At 41.6% G+C, this 12,119-nt stretch overlaps 1 protein-coding gene across 1 annotated transcript in view; it reads right to left on the reverse strand.

Moving 5' to 3' along the window:
- LOC129844828 (unconventional myosin-XV-like) overlaps positions 1-12,119 on the reverse strand; it is a gene marked incomplete at its 5' end in the record, with an annotated part of 213,858 nt that overhangs the window by 137,742 nt on the left and 63,997 nt on the right. The window contains 5 exons of the mRNA XM_055912976.1: positions 373-503; positions 1,346-1,427; positions 4,541-4,594; positions 4,740-4,824; positions 6,871-7,046. Coding sequence (XP_055768951.1) covers positions 373-503; positions 1,346-1,427; positions 4,541-4,594; positions 4,740-4,824; positions 6,871-7,046 — 528 coding nt within the window. The remainder of the gene's footprint in view (positions 1-372; positions 504-1,345; positions 1,428-4,540; positions 4,595-4,739; positions 4,825-6,870; positions 7,047-12,119) is intronic.

Consider the following 12,119-nt stretch of genomic DNA (forward strand, 5'->3'; position numbering starts at 1 on the left):
ACTGAACACTGAGCTCAACATCAACACGGATTCACCAACTGAACACTGAGCTCAACATCAACACGGATTCACCAACTGAACACTGAGCTCAACATCAACATGGATTCACCAACTGAATACTGAGCTTAACATCAACACGGATTCACCAACTGAACACTGAGCTCAACATCAAACACACATCAACACGGATTCACCAACTGAACACTGAGCTCAACATCAAACACACATCAACACGGATTCACCAACTGAACACTGAGCTCAACATCAACATGGATTCACCAACTGAACACTGAGCTCAACATCAACACGGATTCACCGACTGAACACTGAGCTCAACATCAACCACAGGTTTTAATAACGGTGTGTTCTCACCCTGAAGATGGTCCGTATGTAGTGAGTGATGAGGTAGTTGTTGATGTCCAGCGGCAGAGTCAGCTGAGGATCCACCTGGACCTTTGGGGCCTGGACCAGAGCTAGACACTCAGAGTGGAGCTCCTTACCACCTAGACACACAGAGAGATGTGAGGAGATGGACCAGAGCTAGACACATAAATGTGAGGAGATGGACCAGAGCTAGACACTCAGAGTGGAGCTCCTTACCACCTAGATACACAGAGAGATGTGAGGAGATGGACCAGAGCTAGACACTCAGAGTGGAGCTCCTTACCACCTAGATATACAGAGAGATGTGAGGAGATGGACCAGAGCTAGACAAATAAATGTGAGGAGATGGACCAGAGCTAGACACACAGAGAGATGTGAGGAGATGGACCAGAGCTAGACACTCAGAGTGGAGCTCCTTACCACCTAGATACATAGAGAGATGTGAGGAGATGGACCAGAGCTAGACACTCAGAGTGGAGCTCCCTGCCACCTAGACACACAGAGAGATGTGAGGAGATGGACCAGAGCTAGACACTCAGAGTGGAGCTCCTTACCACCTAGATACATGGAGAGATGTGAGGAGATGGACCAGAGCTAGACACTCAGAGTGGAGCTCCCTGCCACCTAGACACACAGAGAGATGTGAGGAGCTGGACCAGAGCTAGACACTCAGAGTGGAGCTCCCTGCCACCTAGACGCACAGAGAGATGTGAGGAGCTGGACCAGAGCTAGACAGATAAATGTGAGGAGATGGACCAGAGCTAGACACACAGAGAGATGTGAGGAGATGGACCAGAGCTAGACACTCAGAGTGGAGCTCCCTGCCACCTAGACACACAGAGAGATGTGAGGAGATGGACCAGAGCTAGATACTCAGAGTGGAGCTCCCTGCCACCTAGACACACAGAGAGATGTGAGGAGCTGGAACAGAGCTAGTGTGTTATACAGGATAATAGCCTACCTGCGGTAGCCTGCAGCAGAAACCCCAGCTCAGCAGGGATGGGCAGAGTTGTAACGTTCACCACCTCTCTGTTGGCCATCTCCTACACAGAGGGGTTAGAGGTTAGAGGTCAGGGGTCAGTCAAGGGTTCAGATCTTAGCTAGAGTTACCACATTTAAAATATTCAAATGTCCTCTCCATGTTTTGCTGGAATTTAGCCCCGAACGATTTAAGAGGATTGGTTGACGATAGGCCTAACTGTCCTCTCCAAGTTTAGCTGGAATTTAGCCCCGAATGATTTAAGAGGATTGGTTGACGATAGGCCTAACTGTCCTCTCCAAGTTTAGCTGGAATTTAGCCCCGAACGATTTAAGAGGATTGGTTGACGATAGGCCTAACTGTCCTCTCCATGTTTAGCTGGAATTTAGCCCCGAACGATTTAAGAGGATTGGTTGACGATAGGCCTAACTGTCCTCTCCAAGTTTAGCTGGAATTTAGCCCCGAACGATTTAAGAGGATTGGTTGACGATAGGCCTAACTGTCCTCTCCAAGTTTAGCTGGAATTTAGCCCCGAATGATTTAAGAGGATTGGTTGACGATAGGCCTAACTGTCCTCTCCATGTTTAGCTGGAATTTAGCCCCGAATTATTTTATTATTCTAGTATTCTAGTATTCTATTATTATAGTATTATATTATTCTAGTATTATTTTATTATAGAGTCCTATTATTCTATAAGTCTATTATTCTATTATTCTAGTATTCTATTATTCTATTATTCTATTATTCTAGTATTCTAGTATTCTAGTATTCTATTATTCTAGTATTCTAGTATTCTATTATTCTAGTATTCTAGTATTCTATTATTCTATTATTCTAGTATTCTATTATTATATTATTCTAGTATTCTATTATACAAGTATTCTATTATTCTAGTATTCTATTATTCTATTATTATATTATTCTATTATTCTATTATTATATTATTATATTATTCTAGTATTCTATTATTCTATTATTCTATTATTCTAGTATTCTATTATTCTATTATTCTAGTATTCTAGTATTCTATTATTCTAGTATTCTATTATTCTAGTATTCTAGTATTCTAGTATTCTATTATACAAGTATTCTATTATTCTAGTATTATTTTATTATAGAGTCCTATTATTCTATAAGTCTATTATTCTATTATTCTATTATTCTATTATTCTAGTATTCTATTATTCTAGTATTCTATTATTCTAGTATTCTATTATTCTATTATTCTAGTATTCTATTATTCTATTAATCTATTATTCTATTATTCTATTATTCTAGTATTCTATTATTCTAGTATTCTATTATTCTAGTATTCTATTATTCTAGTATTCTATTATTCTATTATTCTAGTATTCTATTATTCTATTATTCTAGTATTCTATTATACAAGTATTCTATTATTCTAGTATTATTTTATTATAGAGTCCTATTATTCTATAAGTCTATTATTCTATAAGTCTATTATTCTATTATTCTATTATTCTATTATTCTAGTATTCTATTATTCTATTATTCTAGTATTCTATTATTCTAGTATTCTATTATTCTAGTATTCTAGTATTCTATTATTCTATTATTATATTATTCTAGTATTCTATTATTCTAGTATTCTATTATTCTAGTATTCTATTATTATAGTATTCTATTATTCTATTATTCTATTATTCTATTCTTCTATTCTATTATTCTATTATTCTATTCTTCTATTATATTATTCTATTCTATTATTATATCATATTATTATATTCTTCTATTATTCTAACATATTATTCTATTCTATTATTCTATTATTCTAGTATTCTAGTATTCTATTATTCTAGTATTCTATTATTCTATTATTCTATTGTTCTAGTATTCTATTATTCTATTATTCTAGTATTCTATTATTCTAGTATTCTATTATTCTAGTATTCTATTATTCTAGTATTCTATTATTCTAGTATTCTATTATTCTAGTATTCTATTATTCCAGTATTCTATTATTCTATTATTTTAGTATTCTATTATTCTATTATTCTATTATTCTATTATTCTATTATTCTATTATTATATTATTCTAGTATTCTATTATTCTAGTATTCTATTATTCTAGTATTCTATTATTCCAGTATTCTATTATTCTAGTATTCTATTATTCTATTATTCTATTCTTCTATTCTATTATTCTATTATTCTATTCTTCTATTATATTATTCTATTCTATTATTCTAGTATTCTATTATTCTAGTATTCTATTATTCTAGTATTCTATTATTCTAGTATTCTATTATTCTATTATTCTAGTATTCTATTATTCTAGTATTCTATTATTCTAGTATTCTATTATTCTAGTATTCTATTTTTCTATTATTCCAGTATTCTAGTATTTTATTATTCTATTATTCTATTCTTCTATTCTATTATTCTATTATTCTATTATTCTATTATTCCAGTATTCTAGTATTCTAGTATTCTAGTATTCTATTATTCTATTATTCTAGTATTCTATTATTCTATTATTCTATTATTCTAGTATTCTAGTATTCTATTATTCTAGTATTCTATTATTCTAGTATTCTATTATTCTAGTATTCTATTATTCTATTATTCTATTATTCTAGTATTCTATTATTCTATTATTCTATTCTTCTATTCTATTATTCTATTATTCTATTCTTCTATTATATTATTCTATTATTCTATTATTCTAGTATTCTATTATTCTATTATTCTAGTATTCTATTATTCTAGTATTCTATTATTCTATTATTCTATTATTCTAGTATTCTATTATTCTATTATTCTATTATTCTATTATTCTAGTATTCTATTATTTACATTTACATTTTACATTTAAGTCATTTAGCAGACGCTCTTATCCTAGTATTCTATTATTCTAGTATTCTATTTTTCTATTATTCCAGTATTCTAGTATTCTATTATTCTATTATTCTATTATTCTATTATTCTAGTATTTTATTATTCTATTATTCTATTATTCCAGTATTCTATTATTCTATTATTCTAGTATTCTAGTATTCTATTTTTCTATTATTCAAGTATTCTAGTATTCTATTATTATAGTATTCTAGTATTCTAGTATTCTGAACTCCTCCTCAGCTCTCCTGATTGGCTGTGGTAATACTAATCTTAACCAATCAGAGGTGGAGTCAGAAGGAAAGGGGCGTGGTCTTTACCTCCTCTATCCTCCTAAACTCCTCCTCAGCTCTCCTGATTGGCTCGATCTCCGCCTGAAAGGAACTCAAACATTAAACACTTCACTCAGTCCCTCCATCCCTTCTGTTTCACACCCTGCTGTGTGTGTGTGTGTGTGTGTGTGTGTGTGTGTGTGTGTGTGTGTGTGTGTGTGTGTGTGTGTGTGTGTGTGTGTGTTACCTTCATAAAGCTTCGACGGTTGATGTAGAGCAACACGATGGAACGGAACTTGATGAGGTACTTCCTCTTCAGAGCAAACCTCTTCCTGTTTACAGAGAGACAGAGTCTGATTGGCTATTTAGAGAGCGACAAGCTCCGATAAACTGTTGACAGAGCAACATGCTCTGATTGGCTGTTTACAGAGAGAGAGACAGGGTTTGATTGGACAAAACCGTAAGAACTTTACAGAAGGAAAAAAGTGTGTGAGTACATCTGTCTGTGTGTGTGTGTGTGTGTGTGTTACCTTGCCAGGTGTCCTCTACAGCAGGTCTGTAGTTGAATAATGGTGTTTTAGCGGTGTGTGTGTGTGTGTGTGTGTGTGTGTGTGTGTGTGTGTTACCTTGCCAGGTGTCCTCTACAGCAGGTCTGTAGTTGAATCATGGTGTTTTAGCGGTGTGTGTGCGTGTGTGTGTGTGTGTGTGTGTGTGTGTGTGTTACCTTGCCAGGTGTCCTCTACAGCAGGTCTGTAGTTGAATCATGGTGTTTTAGCGGTGTGTGTGTGTGTGTGTGTGTGTGTGTGTGTGTGTGTTACCTTGCCAGGTGTCCTCTACAGCAGCTCTGTAGTTGAATCATGGTGTTTTAGCGGTGTGTGTGTGTGTGTGTGTGTGTGTGTGTTACCTGGCCAGGTGTCCTCTACAGCAGGTCTGTAGTTGAATCATGGTGTTTTAGCGGTGTGTGTGTGTGTGTGTGTGTGTGTGTGTGTGTGTGTGTGTGTGTGTTACCTTGCCAGGTGTCCTCTACAGCAGGTCTGTAGTTGAATCATGGTGTTTTAGCGGTGTGTGTGTGTGTGTGTGTGTGTGTGTGTGTGTGTGTTACCTTGCCAGGTGTCCTCTACAGCAGGTCTGTAGTTGAATCATGGTGTTTTAGCGGTGTGTGTGTGTGTGTGTGTGTGTGTGTGTGTGTGTGTTACCTTGCCAGGTGTCCTCTACAGCAGGTCTGTAGTTGAATCATGGTGTTGTAGCGGTGTGTGTATGTGTGTGTGTGTGTGTGTGTGTGTGTGTGTGTGTGTGTGTGTGTGTGTGTGTGTGTGTGTGTGTTACCTTGCCAGGTGTCCTCTACAGCAGGTCTGTAGTTGAATCATGGTGTTTTAGCGGTGTGTGTGTGTGTGTGTGTGTGTGTGTGTGTGTGTGTGTGTGTTACCTTGCCAGGTGTCCTCTACAGCAGCTCTGTAGTTGAATCATGGTGTTTTAGCGGTGTGTGTGTGTGTGTGTGTGTGTGTGTGTGTGTGTTACCTTGCCAGGTGTCCTCTACAGCAGCTCTGTAGTTGAATCATGGTGTTTTAGCGGTGTGTGTGTGTGTGTGTGTGTGTGTGTGTGTGTTACCTTGCCAGGTGTCCTCTACAGCAGCTCTGTAGTTGAATCATGGTGTTTTAGCGGTGTGTGTGTGTGTGTGTGTGTGTGTGTGTGTGTGTGTGTGTGTGTGTGTGTGTGTGTGTGTGTGTGTTACCTTGCCAGGTGTCCTCTACAGCAGGTCTGTAGTTGAATCATGGTGTTTTAGCGGTGTGTGTGTGTGTGTGTGTGTGTGTGTTACCTTGCCAGGTGTCCTCTACAGCAGCTCTGTAGTTGAATCATGGTGTTTTAGCGGTGTGTGTGTGTGTGTGTGTGTGTGTGTGTGTGTGTGTGTGTGTGTGTTACCTTGCCAGGTGTCCTCTACAGCAGGTCTGTAGTTGAATCATGGTGTTTTAGCGGTGTGTGTGTGTGTGTGTGTGTGTGTTACCTTGCCAGGTGTCCTCTACAGCAGCTCTGTAGTTGAATCATGGTGTTTTAGCGGTGTGTGTGTGTGTGTGTGTGTGTGTGTGTGTGTGTGTGTGTGTGTGTGTGTGTGTGTGTGTGTGTGTGTTACCTGGCCAGGTGTCCTCTACAGCAGCTCTGTAGTTGAATCATGGTGTTTAAGCGGTGTGTGTGTGTGTGTGTGTGTTACCTGGCCAGGTGTCCTCTACAGCAGCTCTGTAGTTGAATCATGGTGTTTTAGCGGTGTGTGTGTGTGTGTGTGTGTGTGTGTGTGTGTGTTACCTGGCCAGGTGTCCTCTACAGCAGCTCTGTAGTTGAATCATGGTGTTGTAGCGGTGTGTGTGTGTGTGTGTGTGTGTTACCTGGCCAGGTGTCCTCTACAGCAGCTCTGTAGTTGAATCATGGTGCTTCGGAACTTGTTCCGTTTCTTCCTGATGAAGTAGAGCCGTGTGTAACGCTGCATCGTCACGGCAGCCACGTGGAACACCAGATCCCGCTTCCACTCCAACAGCTGGTACAGCTGCTCCTTCAGGAACATCTACACATGGAGACACTAGATCACCCTTCCACTCCAACAGCTGGTACAGCTGCTCCTTCAGGAACATCTACACATGGGGACACTAGATCACCCTTCCACTCCAACAGCTGATACAGCTGCTCCTTCAGGAACATCTACACATGGGGACACTAGATCACCCTTCCACTCCAACAGCTGGTACAGCTGCTCCTTCAGGAACATCTACACATGGGAACACTAGATCACCCTTCCACTCCAACAGCTGGTACAGCTGCTCCTTCAGGAACATCTACACATGGGGACACTAGATCACCCTTCCACTCCAACAGCTGGTACAGCTGCTCCTTCAGGAACATCTACACATGGGGACACTAGATCACCCTTCCACTCCAACAGCTGGTACAGCTGCTCCTTCAGGAACATCTACACATGGGAACACTAGATCACCCTTCCACTCCAACAGCTGGTACAGCTGCTCCTTCAGGAACATCTACACATGGGAACACTAGATCACCCTTCCACTCCAACAGCTGCTCCTTCAGGAACATCTACACATGGAGACACTAGATCACCCTTCCACTCCAACAGCTGCTCCTTCAGGAACATCTACACATGGGAACACTAGATCACCCTTCCACTCCAACAGCTGCTCCTTCAGGAACATCTACACATGGGAACACTAGATCACCCTTCCACTCCAACAGCTGCTCCTTCAGGAACATCTACACATGGAGACACTAGATCACCCTTCCACTCCAACAGCTGCTCCTTCAGGAACATCTACACATGGGGACACTAGATCACCCTTCCACTCCAACAGCTGCTCCTTCAGGAACATCTACACATGGGAACACTAGATCACCCTTCCACTCCAACAGCTGGTACAGCTGCTCCTTCAGGAACATCTACACATGGGGACACTAGATCACCCTTCCACTCCAACAGCTGCTCCTTCAGGAACATCTACACATGGGAACACTAGATCACCCTTCCACTCCAACAGCTGGTACAGCTGCTCCTTCAGGAACATCTACACATGGGGACACTAGATCACCCTTCCACTCCAACAGCTGCTCCTTCAGGAACATCTACACATGGGAACACTAGATCACCCTTCCTCTCCAACAGCTGGTACAGCTGCTCCTTCAGGAACATCTACACATGGGAACACTAGATCACCCTTCCACTCCAACAGCTGCTCCTTCAGGAACATCTAAACATGGGGACACTAGATCACCCTTCCACTCCAACAGCTGGTACAGCTGCTCCTTCAGGAACATCTACACATGGAGACACTAGATCACCCTTCCACTCCAACAGCTGGTACAGCTGCTCCTTCAGGAACATCTACACATGGGGACACTAGATCACCCTTCCACTCCAACAGCTGGTACAGCTGCTCCTTCAGGAACATCTACACATGGGAACACTAGATCACCCTTCCACTCCAACAGCTGGTACAGCTGCTCCTTCAGGAACATCTACACATGGGGACACTAGATCACCCTTCCACTCCAACAGCTGGTACAGCTGCTCCTTCAGGAACATCTACACATGGGGACACTAGATCACCCTTCCACTCCAACAGCTGGTACAGCTGCTCCTTCAGGAACATCTACACATGGGGACACTAGATCACCCTTCCACTCCAACAGCTGCTCCTTCAGGAACATCTACACATGGGAACACTAGATCACCCTTCCACTCCAACAGCTGGTACAGCTGCTCCTTCAGGAACATCTACACATGGGGACACTAGATCACCCTTCCACTCCAACAGCTGCTCCTTCAGGAACATCTACACATGGGGACACTAGATCACCCTTCCACTCCAACAGCTGCTCCTTCAGGAACATCTACACATGGGGACACTAGATCACCCTTCCACTCCAACAGCTGGTACAGCTGCTCCTTCAGGAACATCTACACATGGGAACACTAGATCACCCTTCCACTCCAACAGCTGGTACAGCTGCTCCTTCAGGAACATCTACACATGGGGACACTAGATCACCCTTCCACTCCAACAGCTGGTACAGCTGCTCCTTCAGGAACATCTACACATGGGGACACTAGATCACCCTTCCACTCCAACAGCTGCTCCTTCAGGAACATCTACACATGGAGACACTAGATCACCCTTCCACTCCAACAGCTGGTACAGCTGCTCCTTCAGGAACATCTACACATGGGGACACTAGATCACCCTTCCACTCCAACAGCTGGTACAGCTGCTCCTTCAGGAACATCTACACATGGGAACACTAGATCACCCTTCCACTCCAACAGCTGCTCCTTCAGGAACATCTACACATGGGAACACTAGATCACCCTTCCACTCCAACAGCTGCTCCTTCAGGAACATCTACACATGGGGACACTAGATCACCCTTCCACTCCAACAGCTGCTCCTTCAGGAACATCTACACATGGAGACACTAGATCACCCTTCCACTCCAACAGCTGGTACAGCTGCTCCTTCAGGAACATCTACACATGGGGACACTAGATCACCCTTCCACTCCAACAGCTGATACAGCTGCTCCTTCAGGAACATCTACACATGGGAACACTAGATCACCCTTCCACTCCAACAGCTGCTCCTTCAGGAACATCTACACATGGGGACACTAGATCACCCTTCCACTCCAACAGCTGGTACAGCTGCTCCTTCAGGAACATCTACACATGGGGACACTAGATCACCCTTCCACTCCAACAGCTGGTACAGCTGCTCCTTCAGGAACATCTACACATGGGAACACTAGATCACCCTTCCACTCCAACAGCTGCTCCTTCAGGAACATCTACACATGGGGACACTAGATCCCCCTTCCACTCCAACAGCTGCTCCTTCAGGAACATCTACACATGGGAACACTAGATCACCCTTCCACTCCAACTCCTCTTGTCAGTTAAGAACACATTCTTATGTACAATGACTACCCCGGCTAAACCCGGACGACGCTGGGACAACTGTGAACTATGTCCCTATGGGACTCTCCATCACGGTCGGTTGTGATACAGCTGGATTCGAACCAGGGTGTCTGTAGTGACGCGTCTAGCACTGAGATGCAGTGCCTTAGACCGCTGCGCCGCTCGAGAAACCCCAAATACAGGTGTGCCAAGCTTGTAGCTGCCAAAGGTGTTTCAACAAAGTACCGAGTAAAGGGTCTCAATCATAAAAATAAAACAAAATTGCAAAAAATTTAAAAATATATGTTTTTGCTTTGTCATTATGGGATATTGTGTGTAGATTGATGAGGTTTTAAAAAACATTTTAAATGTGGGTCTGAATACTTTCTGAAGGCACTGTAAGAGAACATATTTCTTTGTTTACTGGTCAACACAGAATAGCCACGTGGCGCACTTCCTCAAATCGCTCGGAGAAAACATCCTGTCTATTTTATTTAACTATGTTCAATTATATTCTTCATACTATAAATTAAAACTATAAAATAATGCCAAGGAATTCTAAGCAAATCTGGTCTGCTAAATGAACTAGTGTAACCCACAGCCATATGGCATAAGATTTGACCCTGCTAGTCATCTATGAACATTTGAACATCTTGGCCATGTTCTGTTATATTCTCCACCCGGCACAGCCAGCAGAGGACTGGCCACCCCTCATAGCCTGGTTCCTCTCTAGGTTTCTTCCTAGGTTTTGGCCTTTCTAGGGAGTTTTTCCTAGCCACCGTGCTTCTACACCTGCATTACTAGCTGTTTGGGGTTTTAGTCTGGGTTTCTCTACAGTACTCTGTGACATCAGCTGATGTAAGAAGGGCTATATAAATACATTTGATAGCCAGATCAAGACCTAAGATGCTATTCCGTTCTTCTGAAACAGACTACATTTTCTTCATATCATGTTTCTTTAGACCTGTCTAAAATCAATGTATTTAGTGTGATGGTGTAGGCTGTATTGCATGGATGTATTAGACTTTTTAAAATGTAGAAGTTCCAATCACCAGCTGACCAAATGTCATGACCGCTCTACACACCGACAATTAGATTCACCATAATTGTCCATCCAACGATTGTGATTTTTATCTTTGTAGACCAAAATTCAAAAGGCACTCACACATCTGAGCAAACTTTTTTTTGCAGGTGCCATAGCAACAGTTGAACAAGAGAAATGAAAATGACGAAGGAAAAAGGAAACCGGTACACTGCCCCTGATAGTATCACTGATCTTTAATAAGCTTTACGTATCGGACTCACGGCCTTCGTCAGAGCTTTTGTGATTTAAAAAAAATTTTGACCTAGCCAAACCCACATCCATTCCACACATGGAAAGGGGTTGGAGGATTGTGATTTTTTATCTTTGTAGACCAAGCCTGCAATACCCTGCGATGACCCTCATCTTCAAATTAATCAAATGCAATGTATCTTATGAAGCCCCTTTTTCCATCAGTCATTTACAGTTACCCAGCCTAAAACCCCACAGAGCAAGCAATGCAGAGCCACAGTGGGTAGGAAGAACCAGGAAGAACCTAGGAGGAACCAGGAAGAACCAGAAAGAACCTAGGAAGAACCAGGAAGAACCAAAAAGAACCAGGAAGAACCAGAAAGAACCTAGGAAGAACCAGAAAGAACCCAGGAAGAACCTAGGAAGAACCAGGAAATATCCTAGGAAAAACCTAGGAAGAACAAGAAAAAAACTAGGAAAAACCAGGAAGAACCTAGGAAGAACCAGGAATATCCTAGGTTAGAACTTAGGAAGAATCAGAAAAGAACCTAGGAAGAACCAGAAAGAACCCAGGAAGAACCTAGGAAGAACCAGGAATATCCTAGGAAGAACCTAGGAAGAATCAGAAAAGAACCTAGGAAGAGCCATAAAGAACCTAGGAAGAACCAGGAATATCCTAGGTTAGAACTTAGGAAGAATCAGAAAAGAACCTAGGAAGAACCATTAAGAACCTAGGAAGAACCAGGAATATCCTAGGAAGAACCTAGGAAGAATCAGAAAGAACCTAGGAAGAACCGTAAAGAACCTTGGAAGAAGCAGGAAGAACCCTATAAAGGAAACAGGCTCCGAGGGGTGGCCAGTCCTCTTCTTCTCTTCTGGCAGCTCACTGTTGTAAGTCCTAGTTG

The sequence above is a fragment of the Salvelinus fontinalis genome, unplaced genomic scaffold (genome assembly GCF_029448725.1).
Source record: "Salvelinus fontinalis isolate EN_2023a unplaced genomic scaffold, ASM2944872v1 scaffold_0235, whole genome shotgun sequence".
NCBI classification, from domain to species: domain Eukaryota; kingdom Metazoa; phylum Chordata; class Actinopteri; order Salmoniformes; family Salmonidae; genus Salvelinus; species Salvelinus fontinalis.